Consider the following 13,338-nt stretch of genomic DNA (forward strand, 5'->3'; position numbering starts at 1 on the left):
TTCTTTGGGTTTGATTCCTCCGCTGATAGGCTAAGAGTACAATGGCAGCCAAAAGTCAAGCAAATGAGCAATGTGTCTCTGTGAAGGAACAGTCAATAAGGAGAGGAGACATCTCTGAGTCTGTCTGTGTTGGAAGGAATCCAGTTTGTCAAATGTCCTTCAGAAGAGCTGCAGGTATATAGATTGTCTTTGTCCTTGGTTTGTAGCTCATTGTTGACGGTTTGGTGAAGTTGAAACTTTGCTATCGTAGAGTGAAACTGTTTGTTGAGCTCTGCAGTATCTGACTGACACACTGTGCTGGAATGACAGCTATCTGATCCTAATCTATCAGCTATCAGCTATCTGATCCGGGTGATGCACCTGTGTATCCGACGAGGGACCGAGCCGGCATTTCAAGTGACCGAACATGCGTTCGGTCACATGCGTTTCCTGGTTTATCATTACATTACATTACGATCATTTGGCTGATGCTTTTATCCAAAACGACTTACATTACATTTACCACCCTTCGCAGAGGGGGAGCAATTGACCGGCAACCCTCCGGTTCCCAAGCGGAAGCTCTACCCACTGAGCCACTGCCTCCCTCATCCATCTGGATCTATAGTAAACGATCATCAGAGAGATTTAAAAAAGAGATTAGATTAACCATGGAAAATGCTAAATATTATTGGAATCTGTACAGAGCAGTTGCTGTTTGTGTGGGTGAGATGAAAGATAACCGAGGAGACAACTTCTGCTGTAAACATAAAACAATGAAGGCCAAGGTAAGGGAAGTTTGTTTAGTATAATGGAACTTAATGGGCTCCAACCCAACTGAAGCTCTCTGCAAAGACAAGTAGAAGCTCCCAAGAGTCATGGATTCATGCAATTGATGTCAAAATGCTGAGACTGTAACATCACGCAAGTTAAATAAGTGACGTCTTTCAATCTCTCTCTCACACACACACACGCACACACACACACGTACAAACTCCTCCTTTCCAAGCAGCAGCAGCAGCAGCCCCGTTGCTCTCAGTCCTCGTGTCTGCATGATGACAAGTGCAGTTTTACACTCTACAACATTAATTCCACCTTTTGCTCATGGATGTGTGTGTAGCTCTGCGTAAAGGCGGAGCGGCTCCATTCCCACCGGACAGAGCGGAGGAAACTACCGGTTTGATCTGTTTGCTGGTCTGCCCGCCTTCAGACGCGGATCAGCGGCGTGGAAAGAGCGTGTGAGCAGGTGAGACCCTTGAACGCCGCACAGCTGGAACTACAATAGTGTTAATGACGGCTTATCATTCAGACAGGATGCACCTAGATGGCATACAGTCATTATTATCTATTGCCGTCAGTGGTTGTGCAGCCAAAATGTGCTGTGAAAAGTTGTTTGTCCTTTGTTAACGTGATTGTGTAAAACTAACTACATTATAACATAATAGAATGTCTTGACTGGAATGGCAAACTGTGTAAATTGAAGTCAAAAACAGCTTAATAGCTTTGTAGCAGGTAATAATTATGTAGTGAAAATCCGATTTTATGTAATCTTCGAATTTTACTGTTATTGAAATCGACTACTAACTTTCCCCCCAAATATTTGTATTTTTGAGGCTTTGTTTTATACATAGATGATAAGAAATATGCAGTGATTTGTTATTTTTAATGATAAGACAACAATTGATTGATGATATGTGTAGATATTTACAAAACATATGGAGTTTTACTCTCTGGTGTCTTTCTCTCTGACATTAGAGAAATAAAATCAAGCAATAAACGACAAACCTTCCAGTTCACCCGTAGAGAAACAGTAACTGTGGACTTTTAATGGTTTCTACAGGTAGAGTAGAGTCATGCACTGTGAGTGGTTTGACAGGTTTGTGAAGATGGCTCACCAGTCACAGGCAAGATGTCTCTATCTCTCTCTCTCTCTCTCTCTCTCTCTCTCTCTCTCCTTCTGGTGTGGCTGCGGGCTGGCAGGCCTAGCACCGGCAGCATATACACCCCCGTTCCCAGAAGCTCTTTCTTAAGGTGCTCAAGGTGTCATCCTGCCCCGGAGCATCATCTTTCAGTGTAATGGCTGTCTTAACCCCAGCTATCCTAAAGTATTACTGCACAAAGAACTTCCTTAATGTGTATCTGAGCCCCGTTTTAAGTCTGACGCCAGCCTTTATTTCTGTTTCGTTGTGGATCATGCTTTAACCTTGCTCAGGTCCTTATGCGTTTAGGTGTAGAACTCATGAAACAACCCTGAAATAGTACTTAGGGCAGCAGAAAAGTATATTGTATAACACTGACTAAAGTTATGTTTTATGGAACATGTGGAATGTCCGACACAGGAAAGACCTAATGGAAAGATCCGATCCGGAATTCCCATCACAAACTTTCCCTTAACAATAGCAATTATGGTTAGACATTCCACTGTCTTCATCACTCTTCCCTGTGTATACTTATGCCAAGAGTATGTTTAGACTTAAGCTATAGGGTACAGCTATTAAATTATTACAGAGAAATGCACCGTTTGAGATCCATGTATAGGAAAGACAAAGGAGTAAGTTTGCATTGTAGATCCCATTGTTTTACATCTGCCTGTGTGGTGTGTTTGTGTGGTTGCAAACAGATATTCAGGCTTCTGTGCGTCATAAAAAGAGGCAAAGAGAGAGAGGCACACTGTTTTCACTGAATACAAACTAAAAGATAAGACTGGAATGGTGTCGTGTATCAACAAATGTCCTTTTCCTGCTGTCCTATGGTCCGGCAAGTCCATGTATAGTCCAGGAATACATAGTGTGATCTTTTCCAGCCAAGGCTGTGGGGAGTGCTTTTGTCTGTTTTAATAGATCTTTGTATGGATTTTTTTTGCCTTTCCTTTTTAATCCAGCCAAAGGTAGCTGAAACTTCCAAACGATTTATCCTAGTCTTAGTTTTGTAGTAAAGCCGATTGGCTAAACTTGCAGGTTTCTTTTTTTTTTCCCCTCACGAAATCTGCCACACAGGATTATATATACTTTTTTTCAGAATTTATACTTGATGCATCAACATATGGATGGTGCCACACAGTACAGGCAGTCAGCTGTGTGTGTGTTTTGCAAAACAATGCATACACCTTTTTGTAAAGAATAAAAGAAAAAGAGGAGAGGTTTTGTAAAACTTTTAAAAAGACTGATGCATTGGCCGGGAATCGAACCCGGGCCTCCCGCGTGGCAGGCGAGAATTCTACCACTGAACCACCAATGCGATTGCGTAACTGTCAAGACCACGCCCAGGCTGGCTGTTGCATGCAGTGATTCTTTTTCGGGAGTAGCGCACAGTTCAGCCAGCTGTGCAACACATTTTACTGTTACATACTACTGTTGGATGCTCGGATGATAATTAAATCACCCACCTTACACAGACAGGCTTTAATTTACTTGTTTAAAGATTTAAAAAAGTTTCTGAACTATGAACCTAATTTGGAGAGGTTTTGTAAAACTTTTGAAAAGACTGATGCATTGGCCGGGAATCGAACCCGGGCCTCCCGCGTGGCAGGCGAGAATTCTACCACTGAACCACCAATGCGATGTTTGAATGATCCGTCAACGTCGGATCTCGGTTTTAGGAAAAACACGTTTAGTGATTTACTAACTACGTTTGTAAATTCACAGATTGGGACTCTCTCCTCTCTCTCTCCTCTCTCTCTCTTTCCACAGATGAGTGATGGTGCATACTGAGTGTTGCTGTGGAAACATCTCCCTGCCCCCATCATGAGCTGGGGTTTTCTCACTCGCCTCCTAGAAGAAATCCACAACCACTCTACCTTTGTGGGAAAGATCTGGCTCACTGTGCTCGTCGTATTCCGCATCGTGCTGACGGCCGTCGGAGGCGAATCCATCTACTATGACGAGCAGAGCAAGTTTGTCTGCAACTCAGGCCAGCCGGGCTGTGAGAACGTGTGCTACGACGCCTTTGCGCCGCTCTCACACGTTCGCTTCTGGGTCTTCCAGATCATCCTGGTGGCCGCTCCTTCGCTCATGTACCTGGGATACGCTGTCAACAAAATTGCCCGAGTAGAGGAGCAGGAAGAGCCTGGGGGTGCGAGCGGTTTGGCCCAGAGGAAACTCAGAAAGCACTACCTCGCTGGCAGAAGGCAGCACAGGGGCATAGAAGAGGCCGAAGATGACCAGGAGGAAGACCCAGTTATCTATGAGATGGCCGACTTGGATAGTGATGGTGGTGGAGGGGCAAAAGGCCGCGGTGGTGACAGACGAGGAAGGGCAAGGGGACGTCATGACGGGCGCCAGCGTATCAAGGAGGATGGCTTGATGCGCATCTACGTCCTTCAGCTCTTGGCTCGCTCCCTGCTGGAGGTGGCCTTCCTCTGTGGGCAATATGCTCTGTATGGTCTATCAGTGCCTGCCACCTATGTGTGCTCAGGTCTGCCCTGCCCCCACAGTGTGGACTGCTTTGTGTCCAGACCCACTGAGAAAACTATCTTTCTCCTCATCATGTATGCCGTCTCTCTGCTCTGCCTCGCGCTCAACGTATGGGAGATGCTCCACTTGGGCTTGGGAACCATTTGTGAAATTGTACGCATGCGCAGGTCGCAGCTCCCTGAGGATGAGCTGTATAGGTTGACAGGTGGACCAAGCTCCCCCAAAGAGGCAGGATTGAATGAAGAGGCCTACGGCAGCTACCCTTTCTCCTGGAACTCACCTTCCTCTCCACCCGGGTACAACATGGACATCAAACCTCTTCTGCTATCTACAGGGCATCACGAACAAGCGCTCCCAATCACTGACATCATTAATGCCAAGACGGCTTCTCAGCAGAATCATGAGAACATTGCCCAAGAGGAGGGTCAGCAGTTTACCAGAAAAGATGGAAGCCAGAGCAGGGGTGGGATTAAAGACGACCCCAAAGGTCTTCAGAAGGAAAAGCAGCAGACCAGACTGGAGACTGACAGTCAGCTGCAGCAGAACCTCAGTAATAACCACAAACCTCAGCGTGAACGAAAGCACCGGCAGGCCTCAAAACACACTAAGACAGACACAGACAGAGGCAGCAGCAGCAGCAGTAACAACAGCAACAGCAGCAGATATGGAGAGACAAAGGGTTCAGAGTGGATCTGAAGGACTTTAACCCTCAGGCACACACAAATGATGTTGAGTATAAAAAGGATAGGGTAGCTATTTCCATTCATCTTCTCACTGAAAATACAAGTTTCTGATCTCATTTGGATCAATTTTGCGCTATTAAATAATCAGGTTAGTAGTTGCCTCTGAGTCTATGACATTGCTGTTAAGTCCTTCTGAAAGTGTTTTGCCTCCCCAGACAGGCAGTTGTGTGGAGAGGTACTGCTGTCAGATATAAGTCGTTTCATTGTTGTTACCTAAGTTGCCTCAAGTTCAACAGTCAAAGAGCTTCTTCAAATGGAGATTGCACCACTTTAAGTCTCACCCCATGGATTGACAACTCAAGCTATGTGACAAGTCTTACAGTCTACAAGTCTACACCGACTCAACAGCCCCATCTAGGGATCACACCATACTATTGCTGTTTCTGACTATTCTTTCTTGTCATCAACCATTATGAATAGAATAGAATAGAAGTTTATGTGCCAAATACAGATATCTTATCTTGTCTTTCTTATGATACTATAATTGGAGTGTGTGCATGTGTGCGTGCGTGCATGTGTGTGTGCGTGCGTGTGTGTGTGTGCGTGTCAATACCATTGAGTGCCATTCCTCCAATCGCTTCCTTTATTGCCAGAAGCATTGTTCAGGGGTCTGACATTTGCATTGCATTTCATTTCATTTACATTTTATTTCATTTGAAATATGACACACGCTGATACAACAATACTACACAATAGATACAAAGAATTGCGCCACAGAACAAACAATAAATACTGGATAGTGAAAAGACAATTGACAGTTAAATTGCAAATAAGCAGCATGTCATGTTTCAGGTCATTTTTACTGTTAAATGTTCAACCACAATCGACAAGTTCCCTTTTAAAGGGGATGTGTCGGCCATTTGGCTTAACTTAAAATTAATATCAAAGAAGTACTGTATGTTTTCAGATGTTTACATATTTGATGCATGCAAGGAGTCAGACGCACTGTTATAGATACTCTTATTTTTGTCTATTTTCAAGTTATGATATTTTGATGTGACTGGCCCTCTGTATTTACAGCACTGGTATAAAGAACTGCTCATCACACACATAAGATTTGCACATTTTTCATTGAAACTTTTCATTGAGGCTAGTGTTTCTTTAAGGAAATGTGCATGTTTTATGTTGTTTTATATGGTTAGAAATAAAAAGTGTTGCCTGATTTGTGTCTCCCTGGGCCACAAGACCAAACTGACGCTACATTAAAGGAAGAGGCCACAGAGAAGGATGTAATGTTTGTGTGAACACTGTTTTCACAAGCACCGTTTATAAATAAATGCTTTTTTCTCAAGAGTAATTGCGCAATTTCAAATACGTGTGTGTTTTGCATTGTGTGTTGTGTATGATTTCTCAACTATCTTCTTTTTCTTCTACTCCAAACAACGCATCGCAACAATGTGTCCGCTGCGTTATTTTTGCCCCACCCGTCATTCGACAACAAGGCGGGCAGTGGAGAAGTCTAGCCAATACAGAGGGAGCAGGCGGAACAATGGCAGAAGTGTACATAGTCAATAGTCTACTTCTTCTTCTTTCGAGTTTATTGGCGGTTAGCAAACCAGCTTAGTGACGCATTACTGCCAAGTGTCATGGCGGCAGGGTTATGTAAACTGAAATGACAACTGTGCGAGCGGATTTTCTTTGTCACGTGATAGCGATTGACCAATCACATCATTGTTGTCGAATCTATGGTGGGAAACCAAAGCTCGTGGCGCATTAAACCGGAGAAGAAGAAGAAGAAGAGGAGGATGTGACGTTGTCATCTGCGCCAGTGTTTTTAAAAAGCGGCGGTTCGACTTTTTCGCCCTTGTATCAAAGTGTTCATTGCAATTCCTCTCAGTCTGCTATAACGTAAGCGAAACACTTTTATATTTACTTCATATCATGTAGAAAATATTGCTGGTATACATTTAATGCACACACAAATAACATATTCCTACGGTGTTAGTCAGTGTGTTCGTCATGCTAACCGATCATAGCATGTGATAGTTCGTTTAGCTGTTAATATGTTGTATTTTGTAGTGCATTGGTGTTACTAATGTCACATTTCAGTGACCGGGCATGTTTTTGTTAATCATCTCGCTACATATTCTTAAGTAACGATATTAGCTTGGCAAGTTGAATTGAATTGGAGTTGAATTGAATACGGCGTGTGCCTCGGTTACTGCAGTTACTGTTATAACACAGCGATGGCGCTATAATTCATGTTTATGCTAATACTGATGTTTATCTAAGACGGATGTGCTCGATCAGTAAGATTACACTATGCTTATCAGGGAAACGGAAGTTTTTAAAGGCATAATTAACAATGTATACAACAATATATCATGTTTTTTGAGAAGCAGTATTTAACAATTCACGAATTTAAATCGATTTTTCCCCAAGAATTACAATATCTGTGTATAAATCCGATTCAGAATGTGTCTCTTGTGATCTTTCTGTGTGGTTAGATCTGACACACACCCTCACATCGCAGGCCAGAGATGCAGTAATCCATCCTAATGTCTTTAGATGATCTACTCAGAAATGTCTTTGTTGGATAACGTCTGTGGATTAGCTCGTCTTCTTGACTTCTTTGACCTTGTTGATGACAAAACATTCCAATCAATACCATCCATCTTTCTATTCCAGTAAAAAGAGTAAATAGAGTGTAGGGTGGGAGGGTGATGTCATTATTGAAGACAGAATGGAGCTTGTTGTTGTTTGAAGACATGATTTTGTGTGACCTTATGTCTTCAAAACAGCAGGAACTCCAGTTGGATCTGACTTAAGGCTTCATCCACAAGTTTTAAATGTTCACTTAGTTGTGTTTTGTCTCACAAAGGTGAATCCTGGTGTTTTCCAGGCTGCTTTACTGAGCTAGGATCATGCAGCAGCTTCCGGAGACACGAGGCCTTCTGGGCGATCTGTGTCCCGGGCACAAGAGGCTGGATGGGAAGAGCTTCTACCTGGATGGCGTGAAGAGCCGCCCGACAGCTCTGCTGGTGGAGGCCATATCCCTGCTAGGAGGGGTAAGAAGGCAGAGGCCATGATGGGGGTCCTGCTTCATGGATTCTGTTTGGTATAAAGTAAAGATTTGATGATGAAAATTTGATGAATTCATGCTGGTTTCCCTTTTCTGTAGAGGGTTGAGAGTTTCCTGCATAAAGATGTGAGTTTTGTCGTGACCGGAAGTCGAGAGAGCCCAAAGGAGCCGAGCTTTGTTGTTATCAACGCAGGGACGAAGGCGGCAAAGGTAGAAACCCATTGTCTCACCAAGCAGAAGGAGAGTTTCTTCAGCAACGTTGACAAACCGCGACCAGGAACACCAAGACCAATGGTACTGAACAACACTCACACTCGACTCCACAACTCATCTTCATATTCTGTATTGGTGAAGAACAGTGACTTTAAAGTCCACATGTCACTCATAATCTGTGTTGTTGTCTCTGCAGGTGTGTGGCAGCCGGGGGAAGGCCTTACTTGAGAAGGCCATTCGCAACAATGTGAGTCCTTTCCACACGATCGGTTTAGTTTGTGGAAGCTGCCGGTAAAGATGTGTGCAACCTCTTGTGTCTTGACGTGAAACAAACGTATTTGCTTTCACAGGAGCGTTTGAGGGGCAGCAGTGTGTTGGCCAATGCTCAGTCGTGGGGAGTGAAGATCCTGTATGTGGATGGTATCCTTTTGAACAATATCTGTGCTAATATCAGAGTTCCCAGCTGTACCGTGCAGTGAGCGCCTGTATCCATCAGATGGCGCTGTGTGTTTATGTTCCACAGTGTGCTGTTACTGTAAAATGCCTCCGGGCTTTAATAGAAATGAACAGGAGAGTCTTTGATATCTTCCTTAACGTTGTGTCAGATGTCCTCTCCTATCTAAAGCAGCTGACCCGGGAGAGCTTCAGCTCTAAACACAAGAGGACAGAGGTATGATGGGCTTCAATCCCAAAGTGTTTCTCTTCACTATCAGCGATGGGGAATATCGTTAAAAAGCCTGCATGACAAATGTAACAAACTATCTCAGGCCTCATGATGAGATAATAGAAGATCTGTTAAAATACATCATTATAGAGGTTTTGCAAGCTTGCATTTAATGGATTTGAATGATTTTTTTTTTTTAAATGCAGCGGCCGTACAGCAGACAACAAGTTTCTCCTCTTGTTAAAGGTTAGTTTACATACATGTGCAGCTGCTACATGTGTTCATTTGCCTACAATTGTTTCCTTTCCGTCTCTTATTTGTCATTCTCTCCTCTCTGTCAGCTTCAGCTCTGAGGCCCCCCTATCTTAAAGTGGAAGACTCAAGCAGGTGAGTTTTCACCAAACTGACAGAATCACCCAAAAACCCCTCTATTCCAAACAACAGGATGTGTGAAGAGCAGAGCACACTTGTTTTCCCAAACACCACTTAATGAATCGAGGCCCGTCCTCGCCCCAACATATCTGCTCTTTGCCTGAAAGCGATCGTGAAGAAACACGAGCTGGAATTGACAGCAAAGACGAAATTCACTTTTGAGGCCTGCCATGCGTCCCATGAGATGCGTTACATGGCTGAGGCGTGATGAATGGGAACAAAGAGAGGAAGTGATCTGCCTGGCACCCGCTTCCTCGCTGGAGGCCCGGCCCGGCCCGGCCCGGTGTGGGGTTTACGTTTCTTAACTGATCCCGCGAAGGAGTTCCGCCGGGTAACGTGACGAGCCCCCCTCTGTTTAAGCTTCTCCCCGGGAGTCCAGGGCTCAATTTCTGTTTGATGAGGCGGCGCAGGTTTCGGTAGCCGTTCCTGCTGGGGGGGCATCGTTACGTGCCAACACTTCTATTCATCTGCCCTCTGGTTTCAGTTAATTGGAGTGCTCTAGTGAAGGCGTGCGTCCCATTCTATGACATCTGAAACAATATGAGCCTGGTTATGTAAGAGCAAAATACATGTAGAAGTATAGAAATGATGTCCTATATCAGCACTTTGTACTGTAATGATGTTGAACCTTTTGGCCGTTTCACTGTGTTGTTTTCCTTCATATCTCTAGGAAGTACAAGCCCTTGCACATGCAGTCCATGACCTTCCCCTCCGTGTGCTACTCCAGCCGGTACAGTCCCTTTGCGACGCCGCCGCCTCCGCTTCAGAAACTCACCGATCCAGTTGAAAGTACAACCAGGTTTGTTTGAAGTTGAGGTGTTCTTAAAGTTTCACAACAGTAACAGACTAAGCCTCTATCTGCATGGATCTCAATGTGCTCTTGTGTGTGTGTGTGTGTTTGCTCTTTTGAATCAGGGAGAAGAAGAAAGCAGCAGACAGCATTCAGGACAAGTCGCCCACGCCGCTGAGTTTTAACCCTTCACCTTGGCGGCCGCGCAAAAAGGACCTGGCGTACTGCGAAGCCTGCCAGCAGCCCTTCACTCAGTTAGAAGAGGTGAGACACTTTTTCTGCTCGAGGAAATGTTTAGTTTTTCCCCGCTGTAGCTGTTTGTACCACAGCAGGCTTGGCTGGTGTTGATGCCTGTGCTCTTCCTCCCTGCAGCACTTACAATCTGATCAACATCGTCAGTTTGTCCTGGACTCCAACAACTACAATGTGTTGGACCAGCTGGTGGCTGGGATGCGGCCAGGATTCGACCTCGATCCGTCACAAGACAAGAACAGGTACGTTAAGAACTTCAGGCCAGCGTTGTCCCTTTTCTTCTGTCATCAAGAAGGAATTCTGTTTGGAATCTGTGTAAAAGGACGATGTTTGACGTTTTGTCGTCGTGCTTTCCAGACTGCCGACTCCTTCGCCGATTCCAGACGTCGCTATCTGCGAGCTGGAGCCGCTCACCGACGCTGAGACGGAAGACGCGGTTCAGGCACTGCTGATCCAGGGGTCATCATTCAATACTCGGGTCCCCAACCCTATGATGAGCTCCTTTTCCTCTGTCCTTGCCAGCTCATTACCAGGTGTTCAGTGTCTCACCCCAAATCCAACCATTCCACCTGCCAACACTCAGCATTTCACTCCCATCACGGACTGCCAGCTCCCTGACAGCCGACCCTCTGCTTCTGGTCCAGCTGTTCCCTCACTGGATGCTGCGTCACTCACGCCGTGTTCAGCCAGCCGGCGGCCTGACACTCAATCTGTCTCGCCCTGTCCTGACATCCAGTGTCTGCCCTCTGACCCATACGACCTGCCACCGGTCCTCAGCCCACAAATCCTAGATCCTTCCCAAGTTCTTGAAGCTCACAGTCCGTACTCTGAGCCCCCTGTCCTCAGCCCTCAGCAGTACATTGAAGACGGACACACTGATGAAACAGAAACTCTAGACATTGTGTCTCAGTTTATCCCCGCTGTCACGTTTCCCATCTCTACTCCGCTTATTTCCTCTATTGGGGAGGAGAAGGAAGGATCAAAACAACCGCTGCATCTTCCAGGGTTGAGCAGACTGTTATGTCCTGACGGTAGCTTGGAGGTCACTGAGCTGGCCCTGCGTAGATCTCATTCTCTCCCTTGGCTCTCAGAGACAACGTGGAACCCCAAAAAACGCTGCCGATCGTTCAGCCTGGAACTCAACACGAGCAAACGGAGGAGGACATCAGCAGCTTATGGACAGGACGCTTCCTGGTCGGGAGAAGTTTTTAAATGTTTTACAAAATCACAAAGTGCAAAGGGCGGTGTGTTATTTGAGGTGTCGTGCACAGGTGGCACATATCGCCATAGAGACAGCATATTGACTGTAGAACAGGGGGGCCACGAGAGCCCACGACGGGACTCCACTCTTATTCCACAGGTCTCACCATCGTCCGGGGCCTTTCCTAACCAGGACTGCCAGCCGTCGCTCTCCACCTCCGTGTGCATCGAGCCGGCCCTCATCCCCGACCTGTCGCCGTCGTCGTCCGACTCGGACTGGGACTGCGAGCTGCTGTCGCGGTTCTGTCCCACCCCGGCCGCCGGCCCCTTCTCCGCCGCGGCCGCCGAGCGAAGCTGCCCGGAGCTGGACAAGGAGATCCTCCAGCGGCCGTGCACCTGGATGCACGACACCAGCTACGAGTCCCACCTGCACACCGTCCTCCAGCCCGCCACCTCTGCACCGTCGCTGTGCGGCGAAGAAATGGACTCGAACGCCTTCTCAAGGACCTTGGTACAGATTGTGGAGGTTCAGCACTGACGGTGAACGACCCCGGGTGTAGTAAGGCAGCGTTTAAGCAAAGTAAGTCACTGAATAAATATTTAAATGTATTATACAGACACTTTACCAAACACGTGCTATTATTTTGGACTCTATAAAGTGGACAACGCTCCACTTAGCCATGAATTTGAAGAATCCATTTCAGTGTCCATTGTTATTTCTCTGCCCCGCCCCCTCGCCGTCCTGCAGGTCGTGCTGACTTCAGTCTTTTCTAGCAGCCGTGTCCGGGAACGTGCGGCCTATTGAGAATTTAATGAGGCCTTTTTCTGAAGCTTTACTCAATTAGCGTAAGTGCTGCGCCTGGATCCCGTCCCACTCCTGTCGGGCGTTGATAGTCAAACGGGGGGCGAAGCATTAGCTTAGAGTGAAAGGACTCGCACTACCTGTGAGACGGGGAGGACTGATTAATGTCAAACGGCCTTCTCCCTGCCGCTGGAAGGTGATCCAGAGGGCTGGGGAGAGACGGGAAAACACAGTGGGAGTAGATTATCTTCATGTTGTGAAGAGCAAGGTCACCTGCCAGAGGAGACAGCCAGAGGTCCAGACCCCTGTCCTATCATGGCGTGTGTGAATATGCCTCAGCAGCATTTGGACAAAGGAGAAAGCAGAGGACAGGTTTTTCAGCTTTATACTTGAAACTAATCAGAGCAGTTTCCCTTTTTAGACAGAACGCCCAGAGCCTCACCGCCGTCTTTGTGCCTTCCTCTTTGGTTGCATCGGAAAAAGGAACAAATGCAAACATTGATATTTTTAGGCACAGATACAATAGAGTGTCGTGTTTGCCCCCCAATCAGAGCCTGAACGCAACACAACACTCGACTCCAGTCCCGGATTTGGAAAAATGTGATATCTATTCTTGTAACTGTTATGGTGTTTTAAATAAATTTTTAAAAACACAAAACCTTTCATCCTCTTCTTTTTACAGCTAAAGGTATCGTGTGAGTGAGTGATTGTTCCGCTGAAGTATACGTTTATATGCTGACTCAACCAGAGCCACATGTGGAGAGCAGAGTAAGGGTACGGGTTTGGTTGATGTGCACTCATCAGCCCAATGCTGACTTGCATAATATCTGAT

The 13,338-nt window shown here is 46.0% G+C and overlaps 2 protein-coding genes and 2 non-coding genes across 4 annotated transcripts; 2 read left to right on the top strand and 2 right to left on the bottom strand.

The window, feature by feature from the left end:
* The first annotated feature begins 783 nt into the window (after positions 1–783).
* LOC143001989 (gap junction gamma-1 protein-like) lies at positions 784–6,193 on the top strand. Its single transcript, XM_076151893.1, has 2 exons — positions 784–1,222; positions 3,666–6,193. Exon 2 carries the CDS (start codon positions 3,720–3,722, stop codon positions 5,082–5,084), a length of 1,365 nt encoding a protein of 454 aa, XP_076008008.1. The 5' UTR covers positions 784–1,222; positions 3,666–3,719; the 3' UTR covers positions 5,085–6,193.
* On the bottom strand, positions 3,143–3,213 carry trnag-gcc (transfer RNA glycine (anticodon GCC)). Its single transcript has one exon. It is a non-coding gene; the product is annotated as a tRNA-Gly (tRNA).
* trnag-gcc (transfer RNA glycine (anticodon GCC)) lies at positions 3,464–3,534 on the bottom strand. The gene has a single exon. It is a non-coding gene; the product is annotated as a tRNA-Gly (tRNA).
* Positions 6,194–6,841: 648 nt separating the features above from the next.
* Positions 6,842–12,972, top strand: dbf4b (DBF4B-CDC7 kinase regulatory subunit). The gene is made up of 12 exons (XM_076151881.1): positions 6,842–6,979; positions 7,953–8,139; positions 8,253–8,447; positions 8,563–8,613; positions 8,717–8,786; positions 8,972–9,036; positions 9,237–9,276; positions 9,372–9,417; positions 10,133–10,261; positions 10,378–10,516; positions 10,625–10,746; positions 10,862–12,972. Exons 2-12 carry the CDS (start codon positions 7,996–7,998, stop codon positions 12,240–12,242), a joined length of 2,382 nt encoding a protein of 793 aa, XP_076007996.1. The 5' UTR covers positions 6,842–6,979; positions 7,953–7,995; the 3' UTR covers positions 12,243–12,972.
* The last annotated feature ends 366 nt before the right edge of the window (positions 12,973–13,338 follow it).

This window comes from Genypterus blacodes, unplaced genomic scaffold (assembly GCF_046128005.1).
Source record: "Genypterus blacodes isolate CSIRO-AG114 ecotype Tasmania unplaced genomic scaffold, CSIRO-AGI_Gbla_v1 ptg000055l_1, whole genome shotgun sequence".
In the NCBI taxonomy this organism is placed as follows: Eukaryota; Metazoa; Chordata; class Actinopteri; order Ophidiiformes; family Ophidiidae; genus Genypterus; species Genypterus blacodes.

Bases quoted from the DNA above. Each gene is read 5' to 3' on its own strand.
- dbf4b (XM_076151881.1), top strand. From the start codon at position 7,996: ATGCAGCAGCTTCCGGAGACACGAGGCCTTCTGGGCGATCTGTGTCCC. The intron at 8,140-8,252 runs GTAAGAAGGCAG...CCTTTTCTGTAG, and splicing joins CCATATCCCTGCTAGGAGGG to AGGGTTGAGAGTTTCCTGCA. The intron at 8,614-8,716 runs GTGAGTCCTTTC...TTGCTTTCACAG, and splicing joins AGAAGGCCATTCGCAACAAT to GAGCGTTTGAGGGGCAGCAG.
- LOC143001989 (XM_076151893.1), top strand. From the start codon at position 3,720: ATGAGCTGGGGTTTTCTCACTCGCCTCCTAGAAGAAATCCACAACCAC.